This window comes from Hemiscyllium ocellatum, chromosome 8, assembly GCF_020745735.1.
Source record: "Hemiscyllium ocellatum isolate sHemOce1 chromosome 8, sHemOce1.pat.X.cur, whole genome shotgun sequence".
NCBI lineage: Eukaryota > Metazoa > Chordata > Chondrichthyes > Orectolobiformes > Hemiscylliidae > Hemiscyllium > Hemiscyllium ocellatum.
Genome location: NC_083408.1, coordinates 76,180,736 through 76,200,972, shown reverse-complemented (window position 1 = coordinate 76,200,972; position 20,237 = coordinate 76,180,736). Strand labels below are relative to the sequence as shown.

Sequence of the window (20,237 nt, the reverse complement as noted above, 5' to 3'; positions counted from 1 at the left end):
TATTAAGTCAGTTTAAAGGGCAAAATGCCTCAAAATACTTTACATTCCATGTGTGACTATTTTAGTTTTAAAATGTTGACTTTTTTTTTACTTTACCTCTTCAAATAGTCCAACAGTAACAACAACTTTGAAGAACCTTGGGGCACTTTATAGACGTCAGGGCAAGTTTGAAGCAGCTGAAACACTGGAAGAAGCAGCCCTGAGATCTCGTAAACAAGTAAGCTTGAAGAATTAACCAATGTCTTACATATTTATTACATTATGGCAGAATTAGTTTGGTGGAGGGATGATAGTGAAGGAGTTGAGGTTTTTGTACTACGCTGTTGTATGTCTTGTACTGAAGAAAACCATAAAGCTAAATATTAAATAATTTGAACATGTCAATATTAAGCTGACATTAAGGATCAACACCCTTTGTAAATAGGGGGGTCTAGATTTTACACTTTGTAAATATCAAGACAGGGCATTGAATGCACAATAGCTTCAGGTCCGAATAAATGTATCTACTGATTCTTTATTACTATACACTTTAAGAGGAAGAATATTGTTTGAATTCTCATTGCACTTAAGTTCCATCTATTCTTAAGATTGTTTTCTCCAGTAAAGAAAACAATGTTATATTTCCAAGTAAACACACTCTGAAATCATTTCTGGCATCCTTGAATACAGTTTATATTTTTATTTCAGTAGTATGTGTTTGCATATTTGAATTATGGAAACAATTCAGATAAAATGAATATTGTTGGTTCACAGGGTCTTGATAATATTCATAAACAAAGAGTAGCTGAAGTACTTAATGATCCTGAGAGCATAGAGAAAAGAAGAAGCCGTGAAAGTCTAAATGTAGATGTGGTAAAATATGAGAGTGGTCCTGATGGAGGCGAAGAAGTGAGTATGGGCGTAGAATGGAATGGGGTAAGTACAGTACACAGTCCACAGATCTGCAGTTCCTAGTACCTTAGTAAAACAAAAGTTACATATTTTCTTTGAAGTTAACACCATTAGATTTTAGTAGTTAAATTGAAATATTAATGTTTAGAAATCATTTCATAATTGATTAATGCAGAATAAAGATATAGGAACAATTGAACAAAGAACAGGGTTGCCACTTCAAAGTGACATTTTCAGATTAAAGTTAATCTATTATCTGTAAATAAACTGTTACGATTGCAACTTATTTCATTCCTAGCAATCTTTACATAACACCAAGAACTACACACGCAAATTGATGAAATGAAATGTTAGAATGCACTAAGACAGCAATTTTCAGATATTTTCTGTTGCGTGAAATTGTAAAAAATTGTAATGAGGATTTCATTAATTTTCAAATTCAGTTTTGATCTACTCTTTATATTTTGGTTTACAAATGCAAAAGGTAGAATAGATTAACTGAATTATGAATTACTATGCACTTATCTAAGTTGAGAGTCCTGAGATATCATATTTGATCCTATACCGTGCAGATTACATTGGAGAAGCCATGATAACTAAGTTCTTGAATCTTATTAGCCAAGTACAGAGCAGATTTGATTTGATTTTATTGTCACGTGTACTCAAGTATAAAAGTACAGGAGTACAGTGAAAAGTGCATAGTGTCTTGCATGGCAGTAATATCTTAGGTACAAATACCTATGTACAGAATCTTAAGAACAAGGAAAGAAGAAAGAACGAACAAATACTTGCAAGGCACTAGTGTTGTCATGGTTGGTCACCCTCTTGGCTGATCTTATAGGGAACAAATGTATTCAAGAAATGGAGAGAAAATGCCTAATGAACTTTGAAAGTCTTTGTTCCCTTAAAATTGAGATGTACATGACAAAATATCATTTGATTATCCAATTTGTTTTGACAATGCATTGTTGCTGTAGGCACTCCTATGCTTGTACAGTAATAATGTAAAAATGCCACAAAATTCTAAATGTTATCAAATGATTTAATGCTTAAAATTCCTACCATTAAAACTATATTTTTTTGTTTGTGAGCATTGAAAAACTTCTAAAGTTCAAAGTATTATGTTTATAAGCTGTCTTTATTACTACTGTATATATAAATGCTGTTTTGATTTTTCTGCTCACAGTTGTATGTGAACTTATGATTGAGAAATGAATTATCTTTGAATAGGATTACATATTTTAGAGGAATATCAAATTGAAATGCCAAAGAGGTGGTGTGCATCATGAAAATTCTGGTAGCTAGGATTTCTGTTTATTTCCCATTTGACACATGTTTCGTCATGTTACTTGCTATTTCAAAAAATTTGAGCATCCCACTTATTATTGCCAGTTACAACCTAAAATATTCCTTGCGTGTCAAAATTCACATGCACAAATTTGGTTTTTTTTGGGGAAAAAAAACTCAATACGGCAAATATACTTGAAAATATCATTGAATTTACAGTGCAGAAATTGGGAAGGATTTTAATCAGCCCATTTCATTATCAGGTCTTGCATTTGCAAATACTTTTGATAGGTGGTTGTATCTGAACCTGAGATGATTGGAATAATGCTGTTTCCAAGAAACTTAGTTTTGTAAGAACCAGTTAGAAATGTGTTTTGGCTAATCAGTCTTTCTTCTTTTCAATTCCATGAAGATATCCAGGAACTAGAGGTTTATCTTTTATATATTATGTAGTTTATGTTGGTACTGTGTACTGTACAGCTCTTTATATTTCTCTTGTGTTCTGTGCACTCACTTGTTCAAATATATCCTTGGTCTAATCTTCATATTAACACACAAGGTCTGTAAATAATATTTTGCGTGCACGCTTTTGTATTTTAAAGTACACATAATGGCTAACACTATTTCTGGGTCATTTATTCACTAATACATTGGCTGTCAAAAAAATTAGCATAAGATTGTTTTAATCCATCAAGTATAAAATTATCTAATTGATTAATGCTGTTCATAACGTCTCAAGGTTTAATTCATTTTCATCTGTCTACAGGCTTTTGTTTTCACTTTTGGTTTCACTTTGGATTTAAATGTCAGAAGAGTCTATATTCAGGCTTACATGTAACTATGCCAGTATCTGAATTACACAGTTTAATTTTGGTTGCTGTTTTGTTATTTTCTTTAAAAGCTTATCCAGAAAAAATTGGCAAAGTTATTAAAAGTTACTTGTACAGTCATGTGTTCCTTTTAAAGAATGAACATATTCAAATTTAATTTGTGCATTTTTAAAGTTTTATTCTGATCATTTGCATATACTTTGAATCTGTGATTTACAGGATAATTCAAATTTTATTTGCTCATTTAATATTGGTTTGTGCTGACATTCTTCACAACATGTAGAGAAAAATGACAACCTGTCAACATGTAACATATGTAATTGATAAAAGTAAATTGATAATTTAGGATAAAGATGAATGAAAAATCTTAAATTATTTAGGCAAGATTTGAGGAAACAGTAAGAAAGATTTACAATGTTTTGCTATGGAAAAGTTATTTCTACACAGTGGTATTAAAATAAAATCCCCATGTTTTAAGTTGACTGCCCCTTCACAGATAGTGCTTACAAGATTTAAGAAGATCATCTACTCTGCCTCATTCTTGTTCTCACAAGTATACTTCCCTTTATACCTCAATTGCTCAACTATGAACTTCAGTGCTTATTAAATCAAAATTATGTTAGTCAGTACTAATTTTTGCAGAGATAATTTGATGCTATGGCACTTATTCGGTGCCGAAACTGGTGCGACCAAGGTTGGACGAGTGCGCACTCTCTCTCTTCCCACTGCTCCATTGGTCACATATTTAAAACTTCGCCAATGTGGTCACTTATACACTTTATACAGTATTAGATTTTAAATAAAAAAGATCCATCAACCAGATTTCTTTAATAAGTAACAAAATTATTGGTTCATTATGAAGACAACACTTATTTGACAAAGATGCAAAATTGATTAACACACTTTGAAATGTCAAAGTATAAGTATTCACCTTCTGGTTACATGCAGGTGCACACACACATGCACCTAAAGAATAAATAAACTTTTTCTGCAATGAATACATTGGAGAAAAGCATTTAGGACAAATATTTGTTACTTAGAATAAAAATATAAGGTTATGTGTTTTGATAAGAAGAACAGATGAGGTGACCATTTCATTGGTGGTAAGAAATGTGTGGATGTTCAAGGGGCTGTGTATGTTTATGTCAATAAGTCTCTGAAGGCTAATGTGCAGACAGTTAAGATGGCTAATGGTATGTTAGTCTTTATTGCAAGAGTGTTCAAGTTCCAGTGTAGTGAAGTCTTGCTTCAGTTGTACAGAACCTTGGTTAGATCATTGTAGTGTGCTGTGTGTAGTTTTTGTCCCCTTACCTTAGGAAGGATATTATTACCCCAAGGGAGGGCAATAAAAGTTTACCAAATTTGTTCCCAGATGACAGTTCTGTCCTCTGAAGAGAGAGTAGGAAAACTGGGTCTGTATTTAGTAGGGTTTCAAAGATTGAAAGGTGATCTTGTTGAAACTTAAATATTTAAAGGGTTAGACAGGGCAGATACAATAAGATATTTCCACTGGTTAGTAAAGGATAGAACCAGGGAAGATAACTTTAAAATATAAGGAAGGCCACTTTGAATGCAGTTGGTTAGAATTTTGATCTTTTGAAATTCTTTACCCTACAGGGCAACAGAAGCTTGATCGCTGAATATGTTTAAAGCAGAGATTCACATATTTTTAAATACAAATTTATTAAAGGGGTAAGGAGATAATATCGGAGAGATGAGAATTAAAGTGGATGATCAGCCATGATCCTATTGGTTATGAAATTCCCTGTGACAAAGTGGTGAGGCCAAATTGTTGAGAATTTTCAGAAAGAAATTAAATAGTTCTTGGGGCTAAGGCATCACAGAGTATGGGGAGAAACAGGGAACAAGATACCAAGTGGACGTTGGTCATGATCATATTGAATGGTGGAGCAGGCTGGAAGGGCCAAATAGCCTTTTCCTCCCTCCTATTTTCCAATTTCTGTGTAACACTTATGTTAAATGGAAGAGCAGGCTGAATGGGCTGACACCTGCTTCTATGTTCCTAACATACAAGCATGGGCGAAAAGCAAAACAGATATTGCCAGGGATGAGACTCAGCTTCTCTGGTCTATCCGTGTAACTCCTTAAAAAAGAATTCAGAGGAGATTTGTTAGGAGTGTTCAAATCTTAAGGAGTCTGGACAGAATTGATGGGAAGCAACTTGCCAATTTTGCTGAAGGTGCAAGAACTAGAGGACATGAAGTTGAGGTGATTGAATGCCAAAAATGTGACTTGAATTTTGATTTTTATCTGCTTGGTGGTTTGAATTTGGAATCCACTACCTGAAAAAATTGGTGGAAGCAAAATTAATTATTGCTCTCGATAGGATATTGAATACTTATTTGAAGGGAAAAAAGAAGTGATGATTTAGTTCATGGGCAAGTGGAACTCCATGGGTTGTTCTTTCAGTATCGGCAGGCACACAGTGTACCGAATGCCTGCCTTTTGTACAGTAATGCCTGCCTTTCGTGGGCGGCACGGTGGTTAGCATTGCTGCCTCACAGCGCAAGAGACCTGGGTTCAATTCCCGCCTCAGGCGACTGACTGTGTGGAGTTTGCACATTCTCCCCGTGTCCGTGTGGGTTTCCTCCGGGTGCTCCGGTTTCCTCCCACAGTCCAAAGATGTGCAGGTTAGGTGAATTGGCCATGTTAAATTGTCCATAGTGTTCGGTGAAGGGGTAAATGTAGGGGAATGGGTCTGGGTGGGTTGCGCTTCAGCAGGTCGGTGTGCACTTGTTGGGCCGAAGGGCCTGTTTCCACACTGTAAGTAATCTAATCTAATCTAACCATTAAATAATATTCTGAAAATCCACACAGCCCGATTACTGAGTAAATAGCCTTAAGTTTCACTAAATTAGAATATTAAAAACACTGAAAGGATATTGGCTATCATGCTATCAGTTTTTAATCTTAACAGATTCCATTGTTAAAGAGTTGTTTAAAATGTACACAATTACTGCATTAAATATTTGAATTATAGATGTGCTAACATAATTTTTTACCAAATAACTTGGTGGTTTAATATATTAACAAACAAAAGCTTTTCTGCGATGGTAGCTAAATCTTACAATTTTGAATACTTTTAAACAGCATTAAATGTAGTTTCTTTTTGAAGCACACCATTGACTTGGAACTATTTAAAGGTTTCCTTTTCTTGTCTCTTTTCTTAGCCATCCAGTTTTTTATTGATTTTCTTTTGAGGCATTCTTTTAATTAATTCTTTAATTATTGAGACCATAAGATATAGGAGTGGAAGTAAGGCCATTCGGCCCATCGAGTCCACTCCGCCATTCAATCATGGCTGATGGGCATTTCAACTCCACTTACCCGCATTCTCCCCGTAGCCCTTAATTCCTTGTGACATCAAGAATTTATCAATCTCTGCCTTGAAGACATTTAGCGTCCCGGCCTCCACTGCACTCTGCGGCAATGAATTCCACAGGCCCACCACTCTCTGGCTGAAGAAATGTCTCTGCATTTCTGTTCTGAATTGACCCCCTCTAATTCTCAGGCTGTGTCCACTGGTCCTAGTCTCCTCGCCTAACGGAAACAATTTCCTAGCGTCCACCCTTTCCCAGCCATGTAGTATCTTGTAAGTTTCTATTAAATCTCCTCTTAATCTTAAACTCCAATGAATACAATCCCAGGATCCTCAGCCGTTCCTCGTATGTTAGACCTACCATTCCAGGGATCATCCGTGTGAATCTCTGCTGGACACGCTCCAGTGACTGTATGTCTATCCTGAGGTGTGGGAACCAAAACTGGACACTGTACTCCAAATGGGGCCTAACCAGAGCTTTATAAAGTCTCAGTAGTACAACGGTGCTTTTATATTCCAACCCCCTTGAGATAAATGACAACATTGCATTTGCTTTCTTAATCACGGACTCAACCTGCATGTTTACCTTTAGAGAATCCTCGACAAGCACTGCCAGATCCCTTTGTACTTTGGCTTTACGAATTTTCTCACCGTTTTGAAAGTAGCCCATGCTTCTATTCTTTTTTCCAAAGTGCAAGACCTCGCATTTGCTCACATTGAATTCCATCAGCCATTTCCTGGACCACTTTCCCAAGCTGTCTAGATCCTTCTGCAGCCTCCCCACTTCCTCAGTACTACCTGCCTGTCCACCTAACTTCGTATCATCGGCAAACTTCGCTGGAATGCCCCCAGTCACTTCATCCAAATCATTAATATATAACGTGAACATCTGCAGCCCAACACTGAACCCTGTGGGACACCGCTTGCCACCAGCTGCCATTCTGAAAAAGAACCTTTTATCCCAACTCTCTGCCTTCTGTCAGACAGTCAATCCTCAATCCATACCAGTAGCTCGCCTCGAACACCATGGGCCCTTACTTTGCTCAGCAGCCTCCCGTATGGCACCTGATCAAAGGCCTTTTGGAAGTCTAGATAGACCACATCCACTGGGTTTCCTTGGTCTAACCTACTTGTCACCTCTTCAAAGAATTCCAACAGGTTTGTCAGACACGACCTCCCCTTACTAAATCCATGTTGACTTGTTCTAATTCGACTCTGCTCTTCCAAGAATTTAGAAACTTCATCCTTGATGGATTCTAGAATTTTACCAACAACCGAGGTTAGATTAATTGGCCTATAATTTTCCATCTTTTGTCTTGATCCTTTCTTGAACAAGGGGGTTACAACAGCATCTTTCAGTCATCCGGGACTTTCCCTGACTCCAGTGACTTTTGAAAGATCTCATCCAATACCTCCACTATTTCCTCAGCCACCTCTCTCAGAACTCTAGGATGTATCCCATCGGGGCCAGGAGATTTATCAATTTTAAGACCTTTTAGCTTTTCGAGCACTTTCTATTTTGTAATGGCAACCGTACTCAGTCCCCTGACTCCCTTTAATTGCTGGGATATTACTCATGTCTTCCACTGTGAAGACTGACGCAAAATACTTGTTAAGTCCTCCTGCTATTTCCTTATCTCCCATCACTAAACTTCCAGCATCAGTTTGAAGTGGCCCAATGTCTACTTTTGCCTGTCGTTGTTTCTTATGTATTGAAAGAAACTTTTACTATCATTTCCTATATTACTGGCTAGCCTACCTTCATATTTGATCCTCTCCTTCCTTATTTCTCTCTTTGTTAACCTCTGTTTGTTTTTGTAGCCTTCCCAATCTTCTGATTTCCCACTGCTCTTGGCCACTTTATAGGATCTCTCTTTTTCTGGAATGTGGAGCAGAGATCAGCTTTGAGTTTATTGATTGGGTGGATTCCAGGGACCACTTGCTGACTTCAAATTATTCTTGAGAGATCAGCAACAAGCGTGATTGCTTCACTGCTTCTGACCATTCCGTTCTAATCTCCACACAAATACATCCACATATCTGAGTATATTTATATATGTATAACAGTGTGTATGCAATAATTCTTAAGTCAACAACTGCGACAGCTTTCTTTCCTCTGCCTCTTCCATCCCTTTCCTCCCCTTCTCTTCCCTCCTTCCTCCAGGTCTTCCCTCACCCCCCCCCCAAAAAAAACACTTCCCCTTCTCCCTCTTTTCCCAATATCCCCCCCCCCCCCCAACATTTTTCCACACCCAACCTTGAGCATAGACAGGAAAACTCCATTAATCCATCCACCGTGTTCCTGGCAATTACACTACCTCATACATTACTCCCAATCTATCTGAGACACACCATCTCATGGAAAATGCAGACAATTAGGAGAAAGAATGAAAATCTTTTTTCCAGTTCTTTTAGATGATCATATAGTTCAGGTGACCACTTTCGCCTAAATTATTACTGAACAAACATACAATTTTTAGGTAATCTATGCCTCAACCAGAAACTGATCCAATCCTTGCCCAAAAGGACTTCAGCAACTTGACTTTTCATGAGCGGGCAGCTGGTTCCAAGGGGCCAATATTCTATATGACATTAATCAAGCCTTAACATTCAGTATCAATCTGGCCATGCATATCTTGATACTTCCTTATCAGAGAAGCTGCAGAAAGGTAGTCTATTCCTTTCATTACCTGATAAACTTTGATCAAATCACTTGAGTCAGTGTTGCTCTAGCATGTAGATTGCTAGTTCTTTTGCTATCCTGATAACTAGGATGTTTCACACTGAAAATGAATCTTTTGGCCTTCCTCTTATGGATGTAAAATGTTTCACAGCATTATTTTGGTACTATTTCTCAGTGCAGCAGAAAGGTTTTGGTTAATGCCCTCACCAGTATTTATTTTTAAATGAACATCACTAAAATAGAATATCTGGTTATTATCACATTACTGTTTGAGGTATGTTGCTGCATTTTCTACTTTACAACAGTGACTACGCTTCAAGCATAAATTAACTGCAATGCTCTGTGTCAAAGCAGAAAAGTACCATACAAGTGCATGTTTTCCTGTTTTATTTCCCTACGTTCTCTTTCTTTTCTCTCCAGTTGCTATCCATGCTTGCTTTTGGCACTGGTTCTCTTCTCCACTTTTAAGGGCACATAATAGTGCTGGTACATCCAACAGATGAGTTTAGTTATTCACAGATTTAATCATGTGTTGGAATAATAAATGATGAGCAGCATATGTGATCTTCATTTGACCTAGAAATACTGTTTGTGTAATTTCCTCAAACAATTGAAACTGTTGAAGCTTTTGCAACAGTTTTGACTTGCTTCTCCTTTTTTTTTGTCTGCCAGGCATAGGTGCTCTTTGTGATACTAATATTTCCCGGCATGAAGGGCATGCACCATCTTGAGGCTTAACTTCTGTGCATTATTGCAATCTGTAACTTTGTCTACACTATATTTTGTTTATTAAGAACTGTTTCAAGGCTGTTGTAATTCTGCGATATTCTTGTAGTTTATTGTATACCTGTAGCCTTGACATATCTGTTTAAAACTGTGTATTCCTTTCCACCATTGACTGATTTTTGCATTAATAGAAATGCCAGCAGATTATAATTATATGAGACCCATACTTTAAAATCAAAACATATATTTAAAACTAAGCTGTTCTAATTTTATTAGTCATGTTTGTAAATTCAGGCATATGTAAGCGCCATTTGAGCATTTTATGGCTTGGCATCTCTGTTATGTAATTGCAAGGTAGATTTTCTAATGCTTTATCCTACAAAAAAGACCAGTAATGGTTACTCTCAAATGAAGAAAAATATTGATTAAATAGTATGGCATGATATACAGCCAGAATCTCTTATTTAAAATAGGAGGCATGTTATTTGTCCTCAATTCATTAACTTAGTGCCTATTTAGAGGTCTTTCAAGAATGTTGTTAAAATGTTTGTATTCTGGGTGAAATTCATGTTTAAATTAGTGCATTAGTAAACTGATCTCTGCTGGTTTCTCGAGTGTCTAGTGGTATGTGATTGTCTTTTTTTTTCTAGCTCTTAATAAACTAGTTCAATGTCTCACTAATTTGTCTTTGCCTCTGGTCTGCTTACTTCTTCAGTCTACCCTGCACGTAGCATTCTAGAGCTCCAGGATTTTCTAAATAGGTCATAAAAATTGTGCACTCACCTTTATAAAGTTATTTTTCTACCCTACAACATAGGACGGCCTAACTTGCATATAACTGTTAATCAATCTTAATCATTTTTGACGAAGCAGATTTGCACTTTATTTTTCATCAAGTTTTCACTGAATAATAGGTAGGAAAATTGTCAGGGTTTTTTCTACCTGTATTTCATAACTGAAGAGAAATAAATGTATTGGGTTTTATAATACAATGAAGTTTAATCAGATTGGTGAACGTTTTAATGCATTTAAACACAGCTGAAAGATTCTATTTTCTTATGTCACTAAGATTTTTCTGGGTTATAGTAGTATATTAGCATTCCCTTTTTGACGTGAACAACAATTTTAATCCACAGTTTAATTTTTTTTGTAATACCTTTTGAAAGAAGAGGAAATAATTGAAAGGAAAAAACTTAAAGATAATTTTAATTTGATGTTGCATAATTAACAAATGATTTCGAAGAAGGTAAGTTTGGTCTTTTCTCCCTCCTGAAAAACTAATAGACCTTCTTTAAAAGCAGTATTAGCACATATTAAGTAGCATCTACAGCATAGAAATAGGCCACTAGTTCATCTCACCTTATCAATATGTCCTCTATTCTGTTCTTTATTCTGCTTTCCTTCATGTACTTTTCCAGCATACCCTTCAATGTGGCAGTGATATTCAGCACAATTCGATATAATAAAAACAAAAGTATTGCGGATACTGTAGATCTGAAACAAAAGCAGAAGGACCTGGAGAAACCAAGCAGCTATGGCACAATTGGTTTTGAGTGAATCCTATTGAACTCAGCATTAATTTCTCACAGATGCTGCCAGACCTGCTGAGTTTATCCAAAAACTTTGTTTTTACTTATTGCAGTGATTAGTTTCACATTTCAAGTTGAGTAACTACATTTTTCTTAATTTCTTTATTGGCATTATTAGTGACTACTTTGTACCCATACTCCATAGTTTTGTACTGGTTTCACAAGTAGTAACATCTCCTCTACATCTACATTATCAAATCCGTCCATGATTAGTTTTCAATGTTCTCTTTCTAGGGAAGAAGAGACCCAGCATGTTCAGATAGTTCTGACTTCTCAGTTCAGGATTTATCGTCCTTGTACATCTCTTAACTTTCTGTGAAGCTTTTATACTTTGTAATTAGTAAATGGGAAAAGTGCATGGCACTCAATGTATTTCACATTCAAATAAGAGATGGATAAAGCCATAATAAACTTGAAAGAACTGTTTTTCCAAGTAATGATGCATTGATAAATGTCACATTATAATCATTGATAATATTTCATATCTTGAAAACATTATAGAAAATCTTAGAATAGATTTACATTCTGCTTAGACTATAAGATATAGGAGCAGAAATGAGCCATATGGCCCATTTGAGTCTGCTCTGCCATTCAATCGTGACTGACCTATTTCTCAACCCCATTCTCTTGCTTTCTCCCTGTAACCCTTCATCCTCTCACTAATCAAGAACCTATCTATCTCTGTCTGAAAGACACTCTGCCTTAGCCTCCACATTATTCTGCAGCAGTGAGTACCAGAGATTTTCCATTCTCTGGCTGAGTTCTTCTTCATCTCAGTTTTAGAAGGTCATCCCTTCACTCAGAGGCTGTGCTGTCGGGTCTTAGTCTCTCCTACTAGTGGAAATGTCATCTTCATGTGCAGTTTATCCAGAACTGTCTGTTTTCTGTATGTTTCAATGAGATCTCTCTCATCCTTCTAAATTTCATCTTATACAGACACGGAGTCAACAACTGCACCTCAAGCTTCTCCTTTAAAGACCCTGAATTTGGCGTCTAGGGAGTTTCTGTTAACCAGTTATGGTAACTGTGGAAGGGAAAAAATGCAGCATAGAGATTAGAGTACTAATTGTTGAAGGGCAACCTCAAATATGTATTTCTTGATCTTTAGAGTTTGCACCCACTGACATTAATGTATACAAACTATTGATGAAGGTTTGATTCTTTGTTCATGTCAAATAAACTCAAACTTGACATACTTGAAGCGCTATACTTAGCGTTGATGCCCTGGTCTCGGGAGGTGAAAAGAATCAAATTGTTATTCAGTGACCCCTTCCAGAAAAATATTCAGCTTGAACTCACTCAGTGATGTTCTACAAGCAAGTAGTCCATCGTTAGTTTTTTTCTGAATTGACACCTAATAAATGACCAATCAGGTGAAGTATCAGAGATCTTGATGTATATGGTACTACAGCAAAAGTAGATGTGTTGAGGAAGAGAAAAAGAAACGAATTTAAAGGAGCACATTGTTGTGTAACTATACAATAAACACAGCATGAAAAGTAATCAGACCGTGCATCTAGATACAGGAGTACTTATTTCTAACTTTTCTTGAGGTTTTACTTTGGCCAGAGACCTCAGGAATTCAGTTTAGCTAGAATTTGAAATATGTAATGATAACCACTAAATATGCCATGTGAGGTATACAAGTATTGAACTGCATTTGGAAGATAATTTAGTTGCTTTGTTTGAGAAAATACAGCAAAAACGTGAATTCAAGATTGTAAGTTTTTTTAAATCAAAGTATTTTTAATTGATTAACGATTTAAGTTTAGGGATATTCAAGACAAATTAACATTATTTTTCTTGGCTTATCTAAAAGGCAATAAACTAAGTTTTAAGACAATTTATATTTATAATATCAAACGTGTTAAATAATAAATGATATTGGGTGCCTAATTAATGCGAGTAACAGATGTATGAACAATACAAATTATATTGACCATTATAACTTATTGATGTGCAATTATTGATTATCCTGTATTATACCTGTTGAAAAGTATAGGAATTATACATGTTATAATACAATTCATTATGTAGGTCAGATTTAGAATAAAGAATTTGTAAATACTTCTCAGGTTAAAGCAACATTCCTGGAGAGAAGAATAGATTTCAGTCTTAGGATCAGAACTGATTAGATTCAAAATATGTGTTGTGAATATTTGACTTAATTCAATAATTGGGATCTTTGAATAGATTGTTAATTGGAAAATTATTTTGTATGATGTAGTGATTTTAAAAACCTTCATAGTTGAATTTTGAAGCTAGTAGATATAGTATGCATGCAATAAATTGTGTGTAAATTGGTTGTTGGGTGGGTTCCTTCCCATCTCATTTGAAAGAGGAATATGGAACTTCTTAGTAACTTGAATAAAGAAAACTTGTTCTTGTTATGGTTCATTGTTAGTTATGTTGAGTGTTATTGCAAATGTTTTGCTGATCAAATTGACTTATTTATATTATTTTGGGTTACAGGATGGAACTGGATCTTTGAAGAGGAGTGGCTCCTTCAGCAAACTACGAGCCTCCATTAGACGCAGTAGTGAAAAATTAGTGAGAAAGCTGAAAGGTGGAAGTCCACGAGATAATGAGCCAAAGAACTCTGGGTAATTATTAATCTAGCAAACTGGCTATTCTTTTTGACATTGGCATAGAGCTATATTGATTGTATAGGTTGCTCCGAAAATTTAGTAGTCTTACACTAAATGTGACTGTTGTAAATATTGTAAGACAAATGGAGATCTGTTCTTACTTAATGCCTTTCATATCCTCACTGTCCCAAAGCACCTTACAGGCAACAATATTTTTTTTAAAAATTGCAGCTAGTCTTCTTCAGTAAGAAATATGGTGGTCTTTGTGGAAATGAATCCTTCTCTTCACAGTGAAAGCACTTCTTGTGTTGCATAAAATTACTACTAGGCTAAATGGGAAAGATTGGGAACAAATCTTCCAGCTGAAAACTTGGGTCAATAGTGTCTCAAATGATATCAGTTGCAGCAGAATTGTCTCCCTTTGCAATCTGTGACCATGGACTTATCCTCTTCTCTGCCATTACCATTAAGCCAAGGCATGATGAGATTGGTGTTGGATTTAGAGAACCCATATAAACATGGCGTATATACATATACATTTTCTTAAGAGATGCTGCATCATAAGTGTTTGGGATCGCCCAACCAATTTATCAGGTAGGATGGAGTGAGGTGTCAGTAGACTCATCTGATTTATCTGAAACTGACCTCTTGGAAAGAGTGACCTGTTTGTATAAAATTCTATGTAATGCAAATTCATCTTTCTTGACCACAGCATTCAGACAGTTAGTTGACTTTTGAACTAGTGTTAATGAAAGACAGGAGAGGAAAATAATCTGAATTTGCATGACCAGTACCAACTTCAGCCTTCTGAGTAAAAAGAATCTCTTTCAATTTGTTTCTTACTAACATGATGATGTGTGAACTAAGTGACAAATGCCAAGATCATATTGTTGAAAATATGAAGAGGTGTTAAATTTATCCAATAAAAGCAGTCATTTAAAAAAATGACCAAGTTAAACATAATGCTATTGTTTGAGGAACAAGAATGTTTTGTTGAACAAAAGCCTTTGCTTTACTGATTTCTCAAAGCAGGCTCCAAAAAAATGCAGTAATACTGATGTTCACTAAATTTGATTTTTTTTTGTATTCCCTAAAGGGGTTAAATAGATTTTACTTCAAATGAGTTTATAGTGGCAAGTAATTAATGTGGTAATAACAATTTTTTTATACTTCTCTTTCTGAAAGTTTTTACTTTTCAACACAGTTCATACAATTGGAAAATTTGAAAACTATTTGCTGAATTACCCAAGTGCTGTATGTTCAAGTTCTGGGATAATCAAAGTGCCTTCCTCCATTTAAGTTTTCTCTTCCTATTTCCTGAAAATGGTGATTAATAGCTGGAGTGCAGGTCAAGGATATTGGCAGCTCTCTGATGATTTATCCAGTAGTCTAAGGTTCATGCATGAGTTTAGGCAGTGTGTATTGATAGACAATAGTGAAATATCTCAAGACTGGGTCCAATCCTTTTTCTTCAATGGCATCCACACAAGCAGACCTCAAAAAAAGTTAATGCAAAATGATCAAATATATTATCCTGACTTTTGTAACTTTGTACAAAAGTCAGGATAATAAATTTGATCATATTGTACCTTTTTTCCCCACTGGGGAAAAAAGAATGTCATGGCTTCTTTATTGTGAATCAGATTTTGTTATCACAGCATTATCTTTTAAATATGTTTTATCAAGTGTACTGATGTTGTGTAAAATGAAAAGTAGGTATGCCAAAAAGTGTAAAATTGAAGTCAGATTAAAATTTTGAACTGCTTTTTTCATTATATGGAAAAACTTGCCTTAATTCCTGTCAAATAGCTAAATAGCCTTTGTGAATAAGCTTGTGGATTTTCAATTCAGTTTTCATTTCTGTTTCATTGATATTCAAAGGTCTGTTCTGCCTGGGAATGGTGGTTTACTACTTTATGACATGCATGCTGCGTATTGACAAAAAAATTTTTGGTTATCAGTAACTTATTAATAATATGGTCTTTGATTTATTTTACTAAATTGAGGTGGAAATCAAATATTGGCTTGACTGCTGCAATCCCACTTCTAGACTAGTTTGGTTAGCAGCTATATAACAAGGCAATTCAACTGTAATTGTAAACGATGGACAGGTTTTAAATTACAGTTGCGCTTGCTTTTGTTTTTACTTTGCATGGTTTCTGTTTGTTTTTTTTGTTTTGTTGGTCTTTTTCATGAGTTGACTGCTTGCTATTTTTAAATAGTTTTTGATTGATTTTGTAAACAAGCTCTCGTTATATTTTAGATCAGTATTTACTCAGGTATTCCTCCAACAATACTTCATTCTATTGTAGAATAACTTCAACTACCTTATGAGGCTTTCAGAAAAGAACCTTAAAATGAAGTGAGCACAACTAGAAGGATACCCAGTACTGAACTGAACAATTCTACATTTAACCTGACTGCCTTCTTCCCTATGTTTAACTCATACTGGACCCAGAAAAATAATCTGGTATCTTTAACTCTGTAATGGTAACAATTTTGTTTGTCACAGTTTTTTGCCGTTTGTGATCTATATTTCTGGTTTAAAAAAAAATCTTACATTGTTTTTATGGTAAGGGTAGCTTAACATTCATTTTGTAAACTAGCAAACCTTTTGCTAAATTATAGAATTAGTTTGTAAACAAAATATGTTAAGTTTGCCTGTGAATTAGCTGAAAAATGTTCAGCAACCAGTTAGTGAAGAACCAAAAGTTCTGTTTATATTACTATGATAACCACAGTACCCTAAAACCATCTTCATTGTGAATGAAATGAGCCATATGCATGTGGAAAAGTGCCACACTAAGAACAAGTTCATAGTTTAGTGTAGTGTGACTGCAGCGTTAGAAATTATTTGTCACCAAGGAAGGTATTTTGTGTGACCAAGCAGAATTGGCCAATACATTATAAATGATTCTCTTTTGTTACTCATATTGCCAAATTTATTTGGAGCTTTTTATAATTCATGTCACATCACCACCTACCTTTCCTCCTTTGTGTTCTTGCCTAGACATTCCTCATCCCTTATTGATTTATTCTCACCTAATAATTGTTTCCGTGCTGGGGCTGCTGCAGTTTATGGGGAGTGAGAGTTCTGTTGCATAATTTATTGAAAAGGTGTCATGTAGGAGTGTTGGCAAGTGTCTCAATCATTACTTCTCATCTCTGCTAATGACAATTTTAATTATATATATTACAAATAATTCCAGTTAATAAATGTATTGCTAGATACAAGACTGTGATACATAATTTTGCTGTTGACTTGCATATCGCTTAATAATGGAGATTGAAAGATCAAAAGTATGGTCCCTCTTCTTAGTTGAATACTCACTGAGATAACAGTTGCAGAAAATATTACTCGAATGTAACATAATGATTCCACTTTCACATTCACACACGTGCCATTATTTACACTTGTCACTTGTACTTTCTGTTCATAAGATTACTTTGAACTAATGACCAGAATAGAATGAAATTGGAACGTTCTGTTTCTTTCCTGTGATTGCTTAACCTCTTGACTGGTTTTTATTAATCTTAATCCTGCAATGGTTAAAGTAATTAACCAAACAACAAAGCTCATCCCTGAAGACTGGCATTGTTGAAACCGTGAAGAAAACTAAATAATTTCCTTTCCCTTTAAGAACTTGGACTATCTTAATTTTATCTAAATCAAAGCAAATGAGAATCATATTTTAATTAAATGGATGTACAAAGTTAGACAAAAATTCTGATTTGCTCTTCTGTATGTTAAATTACTGGGAAAAGTTTTGAAATTCTTATTGTTGTGGGATCTGTTTAGAGATGCAACTAATATCACTAAACTGTTTACTATGCTTATTAGTTCTGAAGCCCATCAGATACAAGAATGTATGAAGTTTTCTAACTGTTGCCAGCAGCTTGACTGCTTCTTCATTAGACTAGTGGAGATGACTAGAAATCCTTTGAGTGTCAGTTTGATTTTACTCATGCAGTTTTTGCCCACTGTGTGCTGATTAATGTCTCTTTCTGAAAAAGCAATCTTGCTGAGGAGCTGAAATTGGGGATTTAAAAAAGAAATTCTCATTCAGGGTGGCCAGTTGAAAAAACTTAGTCATAAAGTATAATGTGAAGAGGCCCTTTGGTTTTGCACTGACAAAAACTACTCTAAATCCACACTGCTCCCATTTTCCAGCACTTGACCCACCGCCTTCAATGTTCTGAATGTTGATCAAATATGTCCCCCTTTCATTTAAGCAACATGGCCACACCTTAGATATTCTCCACGCATTAGCAATGCAATCTCCTAGGATGGTCAAATTAAAAGAACAGACTAAAGGAAGGAAGGCTCTATGGGGAAAGAGTTCTGAGAAATTTTCCTTCTACTCAAATGTAATCAGAAACTATTTCTAGGAGAATGGTACATTATCTAGCATCAACCTACTTTTGTATAGTCCTTTGAAACATTTGCAAGAAATACACAGCCATTGAAAGTGTTGGTAACCTGTTCTAAAAGTCAGTCATTCTTTGGGAAAAAAAATCTCCTTGACATTTAACCTTGTTACCTTAATGTTTCTAATTCAAAAAATCTGCTTAAACCTTATCCCTTCATCATTTTATATATTTGTTTTCCTGAAGTAATTGAAAGCAGACTGAATGAATATTTTCATTTTGATTGGTTGCTGAGGTCTTAACTGCTCATCCCTAGAAGCTATTTGCTGTTGAGATTCAGTCATTTAATTGAAATACTAGCTGAGCTATTGCTGCCCCTTATAAGTAAGAACCTAAATTAATGTGCCAATAGGTGGCCAAGGAAACCTAGAAACAAAGGGAAGTGACCATTCTCAACATTATGCTTCAAGTGGATTTACAGTTCTACTAAAGTTGAATTCATTGCAAAACACTGTACAGCTGATGCTTTTATCTTAAAACAAAGCTGAAATTTGACTGCTAAATGCAGATGTCGAAAATAATCTTTTGAAATTGAGTGTAAAATTTAATTGTACATAAATACGTGTACATAAATCTTTAACATTTACTGTTGTGGGCCTAAACTTAATTGCAACAGAAAGTATTTCACAACTTGAGTTCATATTTGTGTTCAGTTCCCACTGAAAGCATTATGCATTGGTAACAGTTCTTGTGTATTCAGTTTTATTTTAAACAAGATTGAATTCCAGAGTAACCTGTCAATCAAACTGGCTTGCCTGAGTTGGGTGAGTGCTTTTTTTTAATGGGAGTTCAGTTGCACTGCGAAATATGTCAAGTAGATCCAAGTTGATCTATTGGGTCAATGATAGAAAATAAATCATTAATTTTGTTTGAAGCACCTTTCCAATCTTCTCAGTCATACAATAATAACTGTCTATGGCTCTGACTCGATTGCTGTCTTGGAAATTTAAAGGAAAGAAGGAAGGATTTCTAAAGTGTGTAAAGCCCTCAACAAATTCCAGCATAAAACATTTTCATAAGTGATGTTTAAGCAAAGACTGGTTATATAGTTTGCTTGTAAGGAGTACTGTGATAGTGCTGAGAAAGTCTGTTGGACTCTTGGTTTACAGGCTAATCAGAATTACAGTGGTTTGATCTTTGACTGTTTGTCTGAAAGAGCAAGTTTGGGTAAAGGTTTCCAACATTTCAGTCAGGCTTGATTTTGATGCAGTGCTGCCTCAGTAAGTTTTTGATCCTCGTTTTTACTTTGTTTCTCCTTCCTTTTTTAAACCTTTTATAAGAACAAATAAAAACTTAAATTAATATGCATAATTGAAATCAACATTTCTCTGGAGAAAATGGCAACTATTCATGTAAATAGAACAGTTTTAGGAAGAACTTTTTATTCAGTAAATATGGTTAATGCTTTTAACAGTAAAGTTTGGGAATTACGGTATAGATTTTAAATTACATTTCATGGAATGTAAGATTGATTAGGCCTGCCATATTATTGATGCAAATAAAATTTATTTCACTTTGAAAATTCAAACAGGAATTGACCCTAGCATGTCTAAACTATCATGAAAATAACTGATTCAAATCATTTCAACATCAATGCTAGAATCTAGTGTCAGGGATTTCTTCCATCATTTGTGAAGAATAATATGTGGTGCCTTTAACATCAACATTGACTGAAAAGCTGTTTTGAGTTCAGCAAGAAAAGAATACTTTACTGTACTTTAAAATCTGTTTTGCTTTGTCATTGAGCAGTAATTCTGATTGGTTTATCCTTGCATGTCACTGACATGGGTGCAGTATGAAGCGTGCCAACTCTTTGAATATACTTAACACAAATGGCAAGGCTACTGAAGATCCTTTTCAAGTAAGCCCTATGCA

General features: G+C 35.2%; 1 protein-coding gene across 6 annotated transcripts in view; it reads left to right on the top strand.

The window, feature by feature from the left end:
• klc1a (kinesin light chain 1a) overlaps positions 1–20,237 on the top strand; it is a 101,166-nt gene that overhangs the window by 66,791 nt on the left and 14,138 nt on the right. For 2 of the 6 annotated variants that reach the window (XM_060829227.1, XM_060829228.1), the window contains 4 exons: positions 109–217; positions 754–915; positions 13,819–13,949; positions 20,157–20,223. In XM_060829227.1, the coding sequence (XP_060685210.1) occupies positions 109–217; positions 754–915; positions 13,819–13,949; positions 20,157–20,223 (469 nt within the window). Of the gene's footprint in view, positions 1–108; positions 218–753; positions 916–9,703; positions 9,956–13,818; positions 13,950–20,111; positions 20,224–20,237 lie in introns of those variants that run through there. The other 4 variants (XM_060829229.1, XM_060829230.1, XM_060829231.1 and 1 more) reach the window with 4 other exon arrangements.